Source organism: Trichomycterus rosablanca, chromosome 15, assembly GCF_030014385.1.
Source record: "Trichomycterus rosablanca isolate fTriRos1 chromosome 15, fTriRos1.hap1, whole genome shotgun sequence".
Taxonomy (NCBI): Eukaryota; Metazoa; Chordata; class Actinopteri; order Siluriformes; family Trichomycteridae; genus Trichomycterus; species Trichomycterus rosablanca.
The window spans coordinates 7,161,590-7,174,960 of record NC_086002.1 but is presented as its reverse complement, the minus strand read 5'-3'; the positions used below and the strand labels follow the sequence as shown (position 1 = coordinate 7,174,960).

General features: G+C 40.2%; 1 protein-coding gene across 1 annotated transcript in view; it reads right to left on the bottom strand.

Annotated features, from left to right (window-relative positions):
• Window positions 1–13,371, bottom strand: part of LOC134329605 (VPS10 domain-containing receptor SorCS1) — a 230,639-nt gene that overhangs the window by 79,117 nt on the left and 138,151 nt on the right. Inside the window, exons 2-3 of the mRNA XM_063010883.1 lie at window positions 13,140–13,207; window positions 663–762 (exon numbers count right to left, since the gene is read on the bottom strand). Coding sequence (XP_062866953.1) covers window positions 663–762; window positions 13,140–13,207 — 168 coding nt within the window. The remainder of the gene's footprint in view (window positions 1–662; window positions 763–13,139; window positions 13,208–13,371) is intronic.

The following is a 13,371-nucleotide window of genomic DNA, read 5'->3' as shown; positions in this document are numbered from 1 at the left end:
ATATATATGGGCATAACATTATGTCCATTTTATCAGCTCCACTCACCATATAGGAGCACTTTGTAGTTCTACAATTACTGATTGTAGTCCATCTGTTTCTCTGCATGCTTTGTTAGCCCCCATTCATGCAGTTCTTCAATGGTCATGACTTAATAAGTGGTCTACACTGCACCTAGCTAGTACCCTACTTTTAACTATTAAATTTTATTGTTGTGTATAACAGTTAAAAGGTTAAAATGTCCTAGAACGACTGGGCATCTACAGACATGATGGTGGAAGGGATTCCTCATCCCTGGCCTCTGTTGGCTTGTCAAAGGCGTCTGAGAGACAGAGATGGTGAATAAAAGAGAGCAGGACGTGACCCTCTGTTCACGATTCTGCTTTCTGTGTCAACCCATCTCAATAGCAACTGCACATATTAGAGAGGGTGTGTATTAAGTACGGCCCTCCTCCAGCAGATTAGAGATCTGCATTAGTAGAGGGAAAATAAAGCTGTGTAATTGGATTGGACCAGATTTCTTAGTCATGGAAATCTACTATGGGGTGTCATGTAAATTATAACCTACAGTATGTTGCCTAATTGGCACTCTGGGTGTCCGCATATTTTTGGCCCGGTAGTGTAAATTATATCCGAGAATTGAACAGTAAAAGAAACCACTTACCTTTCTTTTGTTATTCGGGCTGACGTACAAGTAACTCAGTATGGTTTTCACTCCAACTTTCTCATTAAGCTTCTGGTAAGTGGTTCCATAGTCGGTCGACCTGAAATTTAATGAGAAGACACACTGAGACTGAGTGAATTAGTTACTGCTATTAAAGTCTGTCTGTTTAATTTATCCAATCGTAGATCAGGCATGGACAAACAATACGAGTACAAACAGTCTGGATTATACTGGATTATATAATGACACGTATGCATACAAATGAATTCTGATCTAGATATTAGATCCCAATTATCTGAGCTGAAAACACTGGGAGAACATGCTAGACTCCTCACAGACAGTGACCAAGACTGAGCTTCAAACTTAGGTCCCTATGAACCTGGAGCTATGTGTCGCCCACACTTGCTGCTGTGCCACCAAGCCACTCACACATTTTTTGTAAATAAATAAAGTCAATTTTATTATTACAAGTGACGTGAAACAAGATTTGAATTCAAGTTCTTGGTTGTAAGGAACATTGGCAAGTGCTTTAGAATAAGAAGAATTCATTGCACTATGCAGCCTGACCAAATGATGAGACTTTTTTATTTACATCTTGTATCCAATAAATACGTGTTCACCCTGTCCTTTACTTCAAGCAGGCCGGCTTTCTTTTTTTCGCTCCATTTACTATTTTAATGCTGATCGAACAAAATAAAATATTCATACGAGTACAGATGTGAAATGTGTCTCTTTCTTTTAAAAGTTTTACACCCCCCTTCCACCTCCTCCATCAACCTCTTGTAATCTTCTTCTAGTTCAGACTAAAGTAATCAAGAGTTCACTCAATTTCATGGATAAGGGATCTCACGTTTAGACTTAATCAAATTCTGTTGCTTCTCTTAGCAATCAGATGTGTGGCGTATAATCAGTCCTTTGTTTGAGCATGTGATTCATTTAATGGTAAAAATATATATATATATTTAAACTGTATGGACAAAAGTATTTGGACACCACCATAGGTGTCAATTAATTATATACAAATAATGATATGTTAATTAAGTGGCAGTAGTTTTAAAAAGAAGATCCTTCCCTTTTTTTAAGAAAGATTGTGTTTTTTAAAAACATAAGTGGACAAGGTTTGGTAAAGAAAAAATCCAGTACCCTACACAGAGCCACAACTTTACACATTTTAATACTTAACAGATGAACTGGACATTAATTACAATACAGGGCATCACACAGCCTCTGGGGTAATTCAATCTTTCAGGGTAGTTTTGTCATGTGCCACAAAGGCGCTGCAAAAAGATCAGTATCACGATTCCAGTGAAAGCAAGTTTGCCAAACAAAGAAACTGGCAAGTCTATGAAAGAGAAACTGTAACATATGAAAAGACTCCCACCTGAAGCATATTAATGCAAAACATCAATCATATGTTCCTCAGTGCCCCCTCTGCTAGCCAAAAATAGCAAAGCAATAAAACACGACTTCAACGTGGCTCAATGGCAAACTACTTTAGAAGCTAAGCCACATTACATGATAAATATAGTATAGTGTCTGTAATTAGTAAACACTCACAACCTGAAATATCCCTGCTAGAACCTGCACTTTTTACGGTGCCCTAAAACTTATGGTACCCAAACTATCCCGCTTCTCATAAAAGCTGTTTTGGGACCAGTATAAAAAACAACTCGTGCCAAGCCAGACAATAAATAGCCCGATTCTGGAGGGTCCTTTTCCTGTGGAGATTTATAATGAAATGGTTACGGAGCTGATGAAATACACTTCTGATGAAGTACTTTATTCTCTCCAGACCCAGATGGCAGGAGGTGATTCATGAGCATAGCAAGGCGTCGATGCAGGGTCACATTGGGCTATTGGAAAATTACATCATCTTTCTATTGATCAGCTCCTCATAGCCCATTTCAAAAGGCATGTGATTTAATGCCATGCGGCTGTTCCTGTGTAATGTTTACGCCACTTTCTTCTGTGAAATAGAACCTCCACGCTCTTATACTTACATTTTGTTAACTAATTCACTTTTCTACTGTTATAAACCTTTAATAACTTTCCATGATATTAAAAAATTAGATCTAGAAAAAAGGTACATCGCTATACTGTAACAATGTCACAGAAACAGTTATGCTACTGTATTTAATGTCCAAACTCGTGTGTGTGTAAAATCCTTTGCTCAAGGCCGCACGGGTATTCAGTGTCTCTCAGATAAATAGTTGCTTCTCTGCGTGCACTAATGCTCCGCTGCCCAGCCTGAACTTTACCTGAACTTCAAAGAGGTTAAATTATAGTCCTGCTTTTGAATAAAGTGCTTGCTTCTCTTTTTGGAAATTGATTTTAAAATCCATTTTATTGTTTTTAAAGCCCCCAATGGCCCTATTACCTCCATACCTCTTTAAATTCTGGACAGGCTGTGTTCCAAATCGAGTTGTAAGAATATAAGGTTCTGAGATGTAAGCACAGTAACCTGCAACCTACCTGTATATTCTTTAACCCTGTATATTCTCAGTAAAAAAGTAAGTCTTGAATAATAACAGTAAAGTTTAGTTCCTATAGATGAGAACGCCTTTATTGTCATGTATACATATACAGGTGTACAGTACAACAAAATTCTTTCTTCACAGCTTGTTTGGAAGCTGGGGTAAGCCATTGCACGGCACCCATAGAGCAGAGAGGGTTAAGGGCCTTGCTCAAGGGCCCAACAGTGGCTGCAGATCTGGGATTCAAACCTTTCAGTTGATAGCCTAAAGCTTTACCCACTAGGCTACCACTGTCCCTGGTCTAACTTCTGCTGAACACTGTTGTCACTGTATCCGTGAGGGGGCCTTTCTGGTCAGGCAGGGTCCTTTCTTTATGAAGTTTGCATGTTCTCCTTGTGTCTGTGTGGGTTTCCTTCAGGTGCTCTGGTTTCCTCCAGCAAGTCCAAGACATACAGTCAGATTAATTGGATGTACTAAGTATTAAGTGTGAGTGTGTGTCTGCCCTGTGATGAACTAGCAACCTGTCTGTGGTGTTTCCTACAATCTACCCAATGAATGAGACCCACTGCAACCTTGATCAGGATAAAGCAGTTGTACAGCTGTTTTGCCTTAAATAAGGCTCTTTAAAAACACTATAGTAAGAAGTTTTTTTTAAAGAGTAAAAGTACTTTTTAATGTAGACAGGTAAATTGCACACCATAATGTTAACTCCTTGTGACTCTCTCTCTCTCCCTCTCACACACATCACACCTCACTCTTACACCCAAAGCATGTATCCACATACTTATACAGTGTGGAAGTCATGGGCGAAACAAAAATAACACACAAGTGGGCTGTATCAGCTTAATTGTCAATTAAAAAAGCTGAAACGGTGCTGTTACATGATACATGTATTTATATATTTATTTAAAACCCTTCTGGCTCTCTGACAAACACCTGTAATTAAAAGTATGTTTAAGTGATACAATACCAATTAAGTAATGTTCTAACTATTCTAACTACCTCTTTAGAAAGGTAGTGCACTGTATTTGGGACCACAATGGCTTGGTGGGTTGCACTAAAAAAAGTACATTTCATATTTTATATTATTACACACCATTACTAACTGGCAGCCCAGTTAGTTAAACAGTCCTGACCTACAGGTTCATATATTGCACAGTATATGTTAATAAAGTTCCTTAGTTGTTTATTTTACTACTTATGTATTATTGCCACCTAGCTTTTTGAGAGTTATGTGGATGGGAAGAATCTTGCTACAGTAAGTGCAGTAGGTTTTATAATTTAAGAGAAGGGGATTTATGTGGACAGAGCTTGTAAAATGTAAAATTTTTAAAATCTGACTATACCATCTTCATGATTCAGCAAAAATCAGGGTTTGTCAGACCTAAGAACATTAAACTGTCCAATTTGAGTCAGTCTGTGCCCAGGCTAATCTTATATACGTTTACCTGGCTAGTAGGAATAAAATTCAGTGTGGTCCTATTACTGTTGTAGCCCATCCACCTCGGTTCAACATGTGCAATTTGAGATGCTTTTCTGCTCACTATGATAGTTAATGATATAGCTTCCCTGTCAGTTCAAACCAGCCAGTCCATTTATATTTGACTTTTCTTATTATTACAGACCCACAGAACTGCCTTTTACTGGATTTGATTTATTTATTTCTTTATTTATTTTACACAGTTTTGTGTGAACTGTAAATACTTTTGTGTTTAAAGATCAGCAGTTTCTGACATTGTGTCTGGATTATTTTATGAATTCTACTGCCGCTGGAGGTCTTAACGATGGAAAATTGGATGAATAATTAAATGAATGAGCAGGTGTACATGTGTACAAACTAGGGATGTAACGATGCACCACAAGACAGTTAAAAATCGGTGCACATGTGCCACAATTCAAATCGGTTATTCATTTAAGATAATTCAATATTCACTTTGAACAGCAGGGGGCACTGGCACTATTCACCTGGTTGACATCACTACAGGGTTGCCAGGTTCAGATATTTCCAGCCAAATTTATTTATGTGAGGATACTTTATCCTCTGATACTCTTTATTTGTATTATTTATTTATTTATATATGTTGGATTTGTTTTAAAATTTCATTTTAGTTTTTTACACAATAAGCATTATTTGGCATAGTTTGTACCTACCTCAGAAATAAAAGGGCATATAAAAGATAAGCACAAATACAGTAAAAAAAAATCAAGACAAAATCGTATCATAAACCGTATCGCATTGTGGGTAGAGTGTATCATTACATACCTAGTACAAACTCTAAAGCCCAAAGCCAAACCTCTAGCACACACTTAACATACAATAAAAAAAAATAACTTAGTAACAATCACATTGCCATTGACAGTTCATTATGAACTATATAACGTGAGGACACAGACCAAGTTTCCCTGCTGGTAATGAGAAGGTTTTGGAACTGCACTCTCGACTGAACAGAGCTTTTAATCTTCCACAAAATATGAGTGCTGCTGGCATCAAAACTACAATCCTAATTTACATATTGTTTTTGCATTCTCTGTTCATGTGTTGTAATTTGCACACCTGTTCTTGGTAAATTACCCCTAACATGCACACTGCATCATATCTGTCTGCATATATACATATCTGAAGTGCTTAATTATTTGGTAATAGTTCATAATCCTAACTGTTACAGAAACCAGTGCTTTTGATGTGAATCCGTGTAACAATCCAGCATAATTCATTAAGTCAAGAACATTCTGCTAAAATCAATTGCAACATGCTAAACCTCAGAATGTAATCATCATCTCTTGCTTATTGGAACACGTAGGGCCTGTAAGTTTATGTATGTAGGTACATTTTGATGAATAAACACTGGGTTATATAAAGTCACTAACTGAATTACTGAGCTGCAGCATAAACCACTGTAAGTGTATGAACTAGATGGCAGCTTTGCAGAGGACTGCAAATAAATTTACCAAAGTGATTGGTGGGGAGTTTCTGGTACTGTTACTGATCCCTGACAAGAACTTGGCTCGACTTTAATCTTCATTGGCTGTTCTCCATCATAAGATCCTGTTGCTCTTCCGATTTGGTAAAACTCAAATACAGCGAGTCTTGAGCAGGTGAAAAGAAGCGCATGCACACATGTTAGAAGGAGCGCGGAGCAACAGCGGAGAACAGATATAACCAAAATAACTGGATATGACTAAATTGAGATATAATGGGGAAAAAATGCAAATGTTTGGAAGATCTTGGGAGAAACATATGTGCAACCATTCATTATTCTAAGGTGGCAAAAGTTTTTTTTTCTTTACTGGCAACTTGAATATTGTCTAAACTTTTCACTCTTATTTCCCCCGTCCCCCTTTTCATTTTTTGATTGACTGATTCATATGTCACACACATAACAAGAATGATCAAAATCAAAGCACTGTGCGAATTTAATAGTCGTTAACTCGAATATATAATCTGATTCTGATATATATATACACAGATCAGCCATAACATTAAAAACACCTTCTTGTTTCTACACTCACTGTCCATTTTATCAGCTCCACTTACCATATATAAGCACTTTGTACTTCTACAGTTACTGACTGGACCCCTGGTTTTTAAACACCTCACTGTCACGGCTGGACTGAGAATAGTCCACCAACCAAAAATATTCAGCCAACAGCTCACCGTGGGCAGCGTCCTGTGACCACTGATGAAGTTCTAGAAAATGACCAACTAAAACAGCAGCAATACATGAGCGATCATTTCTGACTTTACATCTACAAGGTGAACCAACTAGTTAGAGAAGTGTCTAATAGAGTGGACAGTGAGTGGACAGGGTATTTAAAAACTCCAGCAGCACTGCTGTGTCTGATCAACTCATACCAGCACAACCATCATGTCAGTGTCACTGTAGTGCTGAGGATGATCCACCACCCAAATAATACCTACTCTGTGGTGGTCCTGTGGGGGTCCTGACCATTGAAGAACAGGGTGAAAGCAGGTTAAAAAGTATGCAGAGAAACAGATGGACTACAGTCAGTAATTGTAGAACTACAAAGTGCTTCTATATGGTAAGTGGAGCTGATAAAATAGACAGTGAGTGTAGAAATGAGGTGGTCATAATGTTATGCCTGATCGGTGTGTGTGTGTATTATTTTGTATTAACGTCATGTTTTACACACTTTGGTTACATTCATGATAGAAACAGTAGTTACTCGTAACACAGGATTCATCGGTTCTCAAGTTCAATGTCAAACGCAGTCATGGACAATTTTGTATCTTCAATTCTTCTCTCTTGCATGTCTTTGGACTGTGGGAGGAAACCGGAGATCCCGGAGGAAACCCACACAGTCACGGGGAGAACATGGGGATCGAACCCAGGACCTTCTTGCTGTGAGGCAACAGTACTACCCACTTAGCCCCGCCCCCACCTCGGGCTCTCTGACCACATCTCCATCCTGATGGTCCCTGCATACCACCCCCCGCTGCGACGCTCCAAACCCACACAGAAGACCATCACTGTGTGGCCCAGCGACGGCGACGCGGTGCTGCAGGACTGCTTTGGCTGCACAGACTGGCAGATCTTCAGGGAGGCTGCTGAGTGTGAGGGGGAGCTGGATCTGGAGGACTACACATCTTCTGTTCTGGGGTACATCAGCAAGTGTGTGGAGGATGTCACCACCACCAAGACTGTGACTTGCTACCCGAACCAGAAACCCTGGCTGAATGCAGAGGTGCGTGCTCTGCTGAAAGCCAGGGATGCTGCCTTCAGGTCTGGTGACTCACAAGAGCTCAGGAGGGCTAGAAGAGAGCTGACTGCAGGGGTAAAAAGAGCAAAAGCTGCATATGCTCAGAAAATCCAGGGACACTTCTCCTCCCAGGATCCACGGAGCATGTGGAAGGGCATTAAGTGCATCACAGACTACAAATCCAGTGATGCACAATGCCCCAAAGACCCGTCCCTGCCCGAAGCCCTCAACAAATTCTACGCCCGCTTTGAGGACCCTGACACCCCCCCCAGCACCAGACTCACCCCCCCACCTGGAGAAAAGCCCCTCAGCGTTACACCAGCAGAAGTGAGGAAGACTCTTAAAAAGATCAACCCACGGAAAGCTGCTGGCCCGGACAACATTCCCGGGCGGGTGCTAAAGGAATGTGCGGATCAGCTCTGCGAGGTCCTGGCGGACATTTACAACGTCTCCCTCATCCAAGCAGCTGTTCCCACCTGCCTGAAGACCGCCACCATCATCCCGGTCCCCAAGAGTTCCACAGTGACTGGTCTGAATGACTACCGGCCAATAGCCCTCACGCCGATAGTTACTAAGTGCTTTGAAAGACTGGTTATGACCCACATCAAAGCCACCATCGACATCACTGTGGACCCACACCAGTACGCATACAGACAGAACCGCTCCACAGAAGATGCCATTTCTTCTGTGGTCCACACTGCACTCACCCACCTGGAGCAGAAGGATTCTTATGTCCGTTTGCTCTTTGCGGACTTTACATCTGCTTTCAACACCATGATTCCCCAGACCCTAACAAACAAACTCTTCTCACTTGGACTGAGCATTTCCCTTTGCAACTGGGTCTTGGACTTCCTGACCAACAGGCCGCAGTCGGTGAAGATCCATGACATCTCCTCCTCCACCACTATCCTCAGCACTGGCTCCCCTCAGGGCTGCGTGTTGAGCCCCCTCCTGTTCACACTGCTCACATATGACTGCTCACCTCTCCATCCGGGCTGTCATATTGTGAAGTTTGCGGACGACACAGCAGTGGTTGGAAACATCACAAACAATGATGAGTCCAACTACAGACAGGAGGTGGAACACCTGGAGGACTGGTGCAGAAAGAACAACCTCTGCATCAACACGAAGAAGACGAAGGAGATGATCGTGGACTTCAGAAGGAGCAGACACGCCCACCTCCCCCTGCACGTCGGAGGATCTGAGGTGGAAGTGGTCTCCAGCTACAGGTACTTAGGTGTGCACCTGAGTAACAACCTCACCTGGAGCAACAACACTTCCTGTCTGGTCAAGAAGGCACATCAGCGGCTCTACTTCCTCAGGCGGCTGAGGCGAGCCGGACTCGGGAGCTCAGTCCTCACCTCCTTCTACAGATGTGTGGTGGAGAGCGTCCTGTGCTCCAGCATCAACGTGTGGCATGGAAGCTGCTCGGCTGCAGACAGGAAAGCTCTGCAGAGAGTGGTGAAGGCGGCACAGAGGACGGTCGGAGTCAGCCTCCCCACCACCACCGACATCTACACCTCCAGATGCAGGAAAAGGGCCACCTGCATCATGAAGGACCCCACTCACCCAGCACACTCACTTTTTGTCCCGCTCCCCTCAGGCAGGAGGCTGCGGAGCATTAAGTGTAGAACAACAAGACTGAGAAACAGCTTCATTCCCGAAGCTGTAAGACTCTCAAACTCCACCTCGAAAAACACTCTGCACTGACACTTTCAGAGTACACTTGGACACCTTACATTTACGCACAATAAGACACTGTCTTTGCACCTTGCACTTGGTCATTTTATTATGCTGCTACTCAGTTCTACTACCCATGCTTATAAGTTAAATGCACTCTTATTGTTCATGTTGCTGCTACATTTCTACATTTTTACATTGCTACATTTACTTCTACTTTTTATATTTGTAAATATTTTTCATACTATGATTATTCTTCTGTATTGTATATATTAGATATTTTATTGGGTGTAACTGGGACCTTGGGTCATAATTTCGTTCCACCTCATGTACCACATGTGATGTGAATGACAATAAACCCTCCTTGATTCCTTGATGCCCCTGGAGGAATGTGTCAGTTCATATTTTATAGATTTAGATTTTATAATTCTTGTAAATGTATTTTAATAAATATTCACAAAGACTTCACATCACGACCTGTACTCTTCTTTATTTAAAACTGCACATGAGGAAACTCCAACATCTGGTTATGCAGCTGCCCAGGTCTTATAATAGTAGAAAAGGTTTAATGATTACCTGAATGTACACTGGTTCTGGTGATATCTGAGCTTTTCTCTCTGCCCTAGATGGTTCTAATAACCATAAATAAATGTCCTCTGGCAGCCAATGAAGCATGTTTTTATATGCAGGAGTAAAAAAGAGGGGGAGTTATAGCAATGACTACACTGATGGACACATCATAAAGGTCTAATGTGGCTTTATCTGTCTCTTAACACCCAATTGCCTCTGGTTAAAAGTCTCAGGGCTGTGAATTGTAGAAGAAACTTGTACTGTCCACACTGAGCATATGTGCATTATGTGGAAGCAAGGAGAGTTATGATCCATGGGCTCTGGATTAATGTTAGGAAATACTTAACTGAGATTTAATGACTATTCCACTATATTAAATGGTCTAGTCCTACTCAAGTTATAACAGATTTTTTTATATAACATTGATTTTCTTAATATAAAATAAAAAAAATTGATTATTATTTATATGTGAAACACATCAAAAGAATGATCAAAATTAAAGCACTGTGCAAATTGTCCTTAACTGACACAAATCATAACCTAATTTAATTAATTTGATTTGGATATAAACAAATATAAACAGGCCAATCAGGTGGCGCCTCACTTTAATGTACTAACCCACCCAGATTTAAAGGTAAAGTCTTAATACTGTCACCACCCTGTTTAGTCATGGTGGCTCTTCATACATGGTACTAGGCTTTGGTCCTCACCTTTGGTCCTCTTTGGCCAGTGTTTGTGTGACAAAGAACTTAGAATGGGAACTGGAAATGACCAAATTGAAAAAAAAGTGTTTTAAACACTATAGTGTGACTTTGGGAAAATACCCAAAGAGAACAAAATAAAAAATAACAAAAAATATTTAATGTATTAACTTAATGTATTTAATATTGGTATAAAATTAATTCAGTTATTAATTATAGATTCATATCATGTGACTTTCTGCTGTTGATGAGTTACTGATGTGACTATAACAGAGTTATGGTTCTGGTCCCTACCATAAAATATTGTCAAATAAACTATGTTTGTATAAGTGTGCCTAAAAGCTGGAATTCTGGGTATATTCTAGACCTACAACACAACTATTTATCTTCCCTGTGGTCTCAGTGACCGTTTGACTTTTAGTCTTGAGAACACTGTATAAAGCAGCTCAGCTCAGCTATGAACGCAGCTTGGGTGACTACCTTGACCGACCAAGAACATTTTCACTTTCTAGCCCTGAGAAATTCTGTAATTACTTTAGAAGTCTGTTTTGGGGTCGTTGTCATGCCACAAGGTGAAGTTTAGAGGCATTTGTTCGGATCGGAGCACTGTATAATTTATTCTGCTGACAGTAACACCCTTAAAAAGACAAAAAAGTTGGTTCCACTGGCAGCCATGTGCTTAAAACGCTATGATTTATGGATGAGACTGGGTGCTCTAAAACATTTTCCCATTTAAATAGCTTTAGCCATGTAAAGTTTTATTATTAACACCACATCAGTTCATCATTCTTTTGAATTTATACCTGAATTTCAGTTTAACTTCCTCTTTTTTAATACATTTTCTATCCTTTCAATGTTTGCTCACACAACCTGATAATATGTTAAATGTCCAATAACAATTTTCAAAGTCTGAATAGCTTTGTATCTATGAAGCCAGTGTGAATAATAGCATAATTACTGTAGCTATAAGCTATACACTGTATGTACTTTTTATATTAAATTTTTATATATTACAAGTAAATCCAGTGGCCTGCTCAGTATCCCTGACCACAACCCCTGAAATAAATTGGAATGTCCATTGTGAGCCAGACAATCTTGTCCAACATCAGTGCCTGATCCTCCCTATGTTCTTTTGACTAAATTGTTCAAGCATTTTTTTGGGATGAATTGGAACATCACTCACTCACTCAGTCTTACCGCTTATCCAATCAGGGTCACAGGGAGGGGGTGCTGGAGCCTATCCCAGCTTTTCAATGGGCGCAAGGCACACAGTAACACCCTGGACGGGGCTCCAGTCCATCGCAGGGCAGACACACACACACACACACACACACACACACAGTCACCTATAGGGCAATTCAGTGTCTCCAATTAACCTGGCTGCATGTTTTTGGACTGTGGGAGGAAACCGGAGCTCCTGGAGGAAACCCACACAGACATGGGGAGAACATGCAAACTCCACACAGAAAGGACCCAGACCTCTCCACCTGGGGATCGAACCCAGGACCTTCTTGCTGTGAGGTGACAGTGCTACCCACTTAGCCACTATGCCGCCCACTATAAAATATATTTACTTAAATATTACAAGTAAATACAGTGGCCTGCTCAGTATCCATGACCGCAACTCCACTAAACATTGAATGTCCATTGTGAGCCAGGATATCTTGTCTCGCATCAGTGCCTGATCCTCCATATGTTCTTTTGACTAAAATCAAACATAAGCATTTTGTTTTCCTTTGTGATGAATTGGAACATCTGTTTCAAGCCAGGTTTTTTTTCAACCAACATCAGCTTTTCTTCCCCCCGGATTAAATACATGTGATTTCTGAGAATGTCCAGACAATGTCTAGTCTGTGGCTCAGTTGAAAGAAACACATGTTCAAGAAAGATACAGGGACCCTGGACATGTTTCCTTTGTTATCAAAGAACAGACACACACACACAGGTAGAGAAATTATGTATCTTCAGTTATCTTGACTGCATGTGTTTGGACTGTGTGAGGAAACCCACACAGACACAGGGAGAACATGCAAACTACACACATAAAGGACTCCCTTTCAAACCCAAGATCTTGCTGTGAGGCGACAGTGCTGCCCATTTTTGTAAGCTGTTGTCTAGAATGGTTTAAATTAGGATTTTACATGCTAAATGTACACACTGTACACAATTACAGGCTAAATGTACACAATTTATAATTCAATAATAAAAAAAATAAAATTAATGAATTAATGCAAAATACAATTAATGCAAAAAATACAATTAAAGAAATATAATTAATGAATTAATGCATTTTCCCAAAAGTAATTGATTGTAAAATTCCTTTGCAGTCTTACCTCCACAAGGAGCTCTCAGTCACACTACCCAGATTAAAATCATACAGCTTGGTCAGCATGAGAATTACCTAAAAAAAACAAGACCATATGGTTATTTCATTTCATTAATACTTTATGACTCTTGGTGATGTGTTATTAATACATCTGCATAAATGAAAAATGGTTTTCCCTGCATATTCTAATCACAGAAAAACTCCAGAGGATGCAGTACAATAACTAAACTGAACACTTT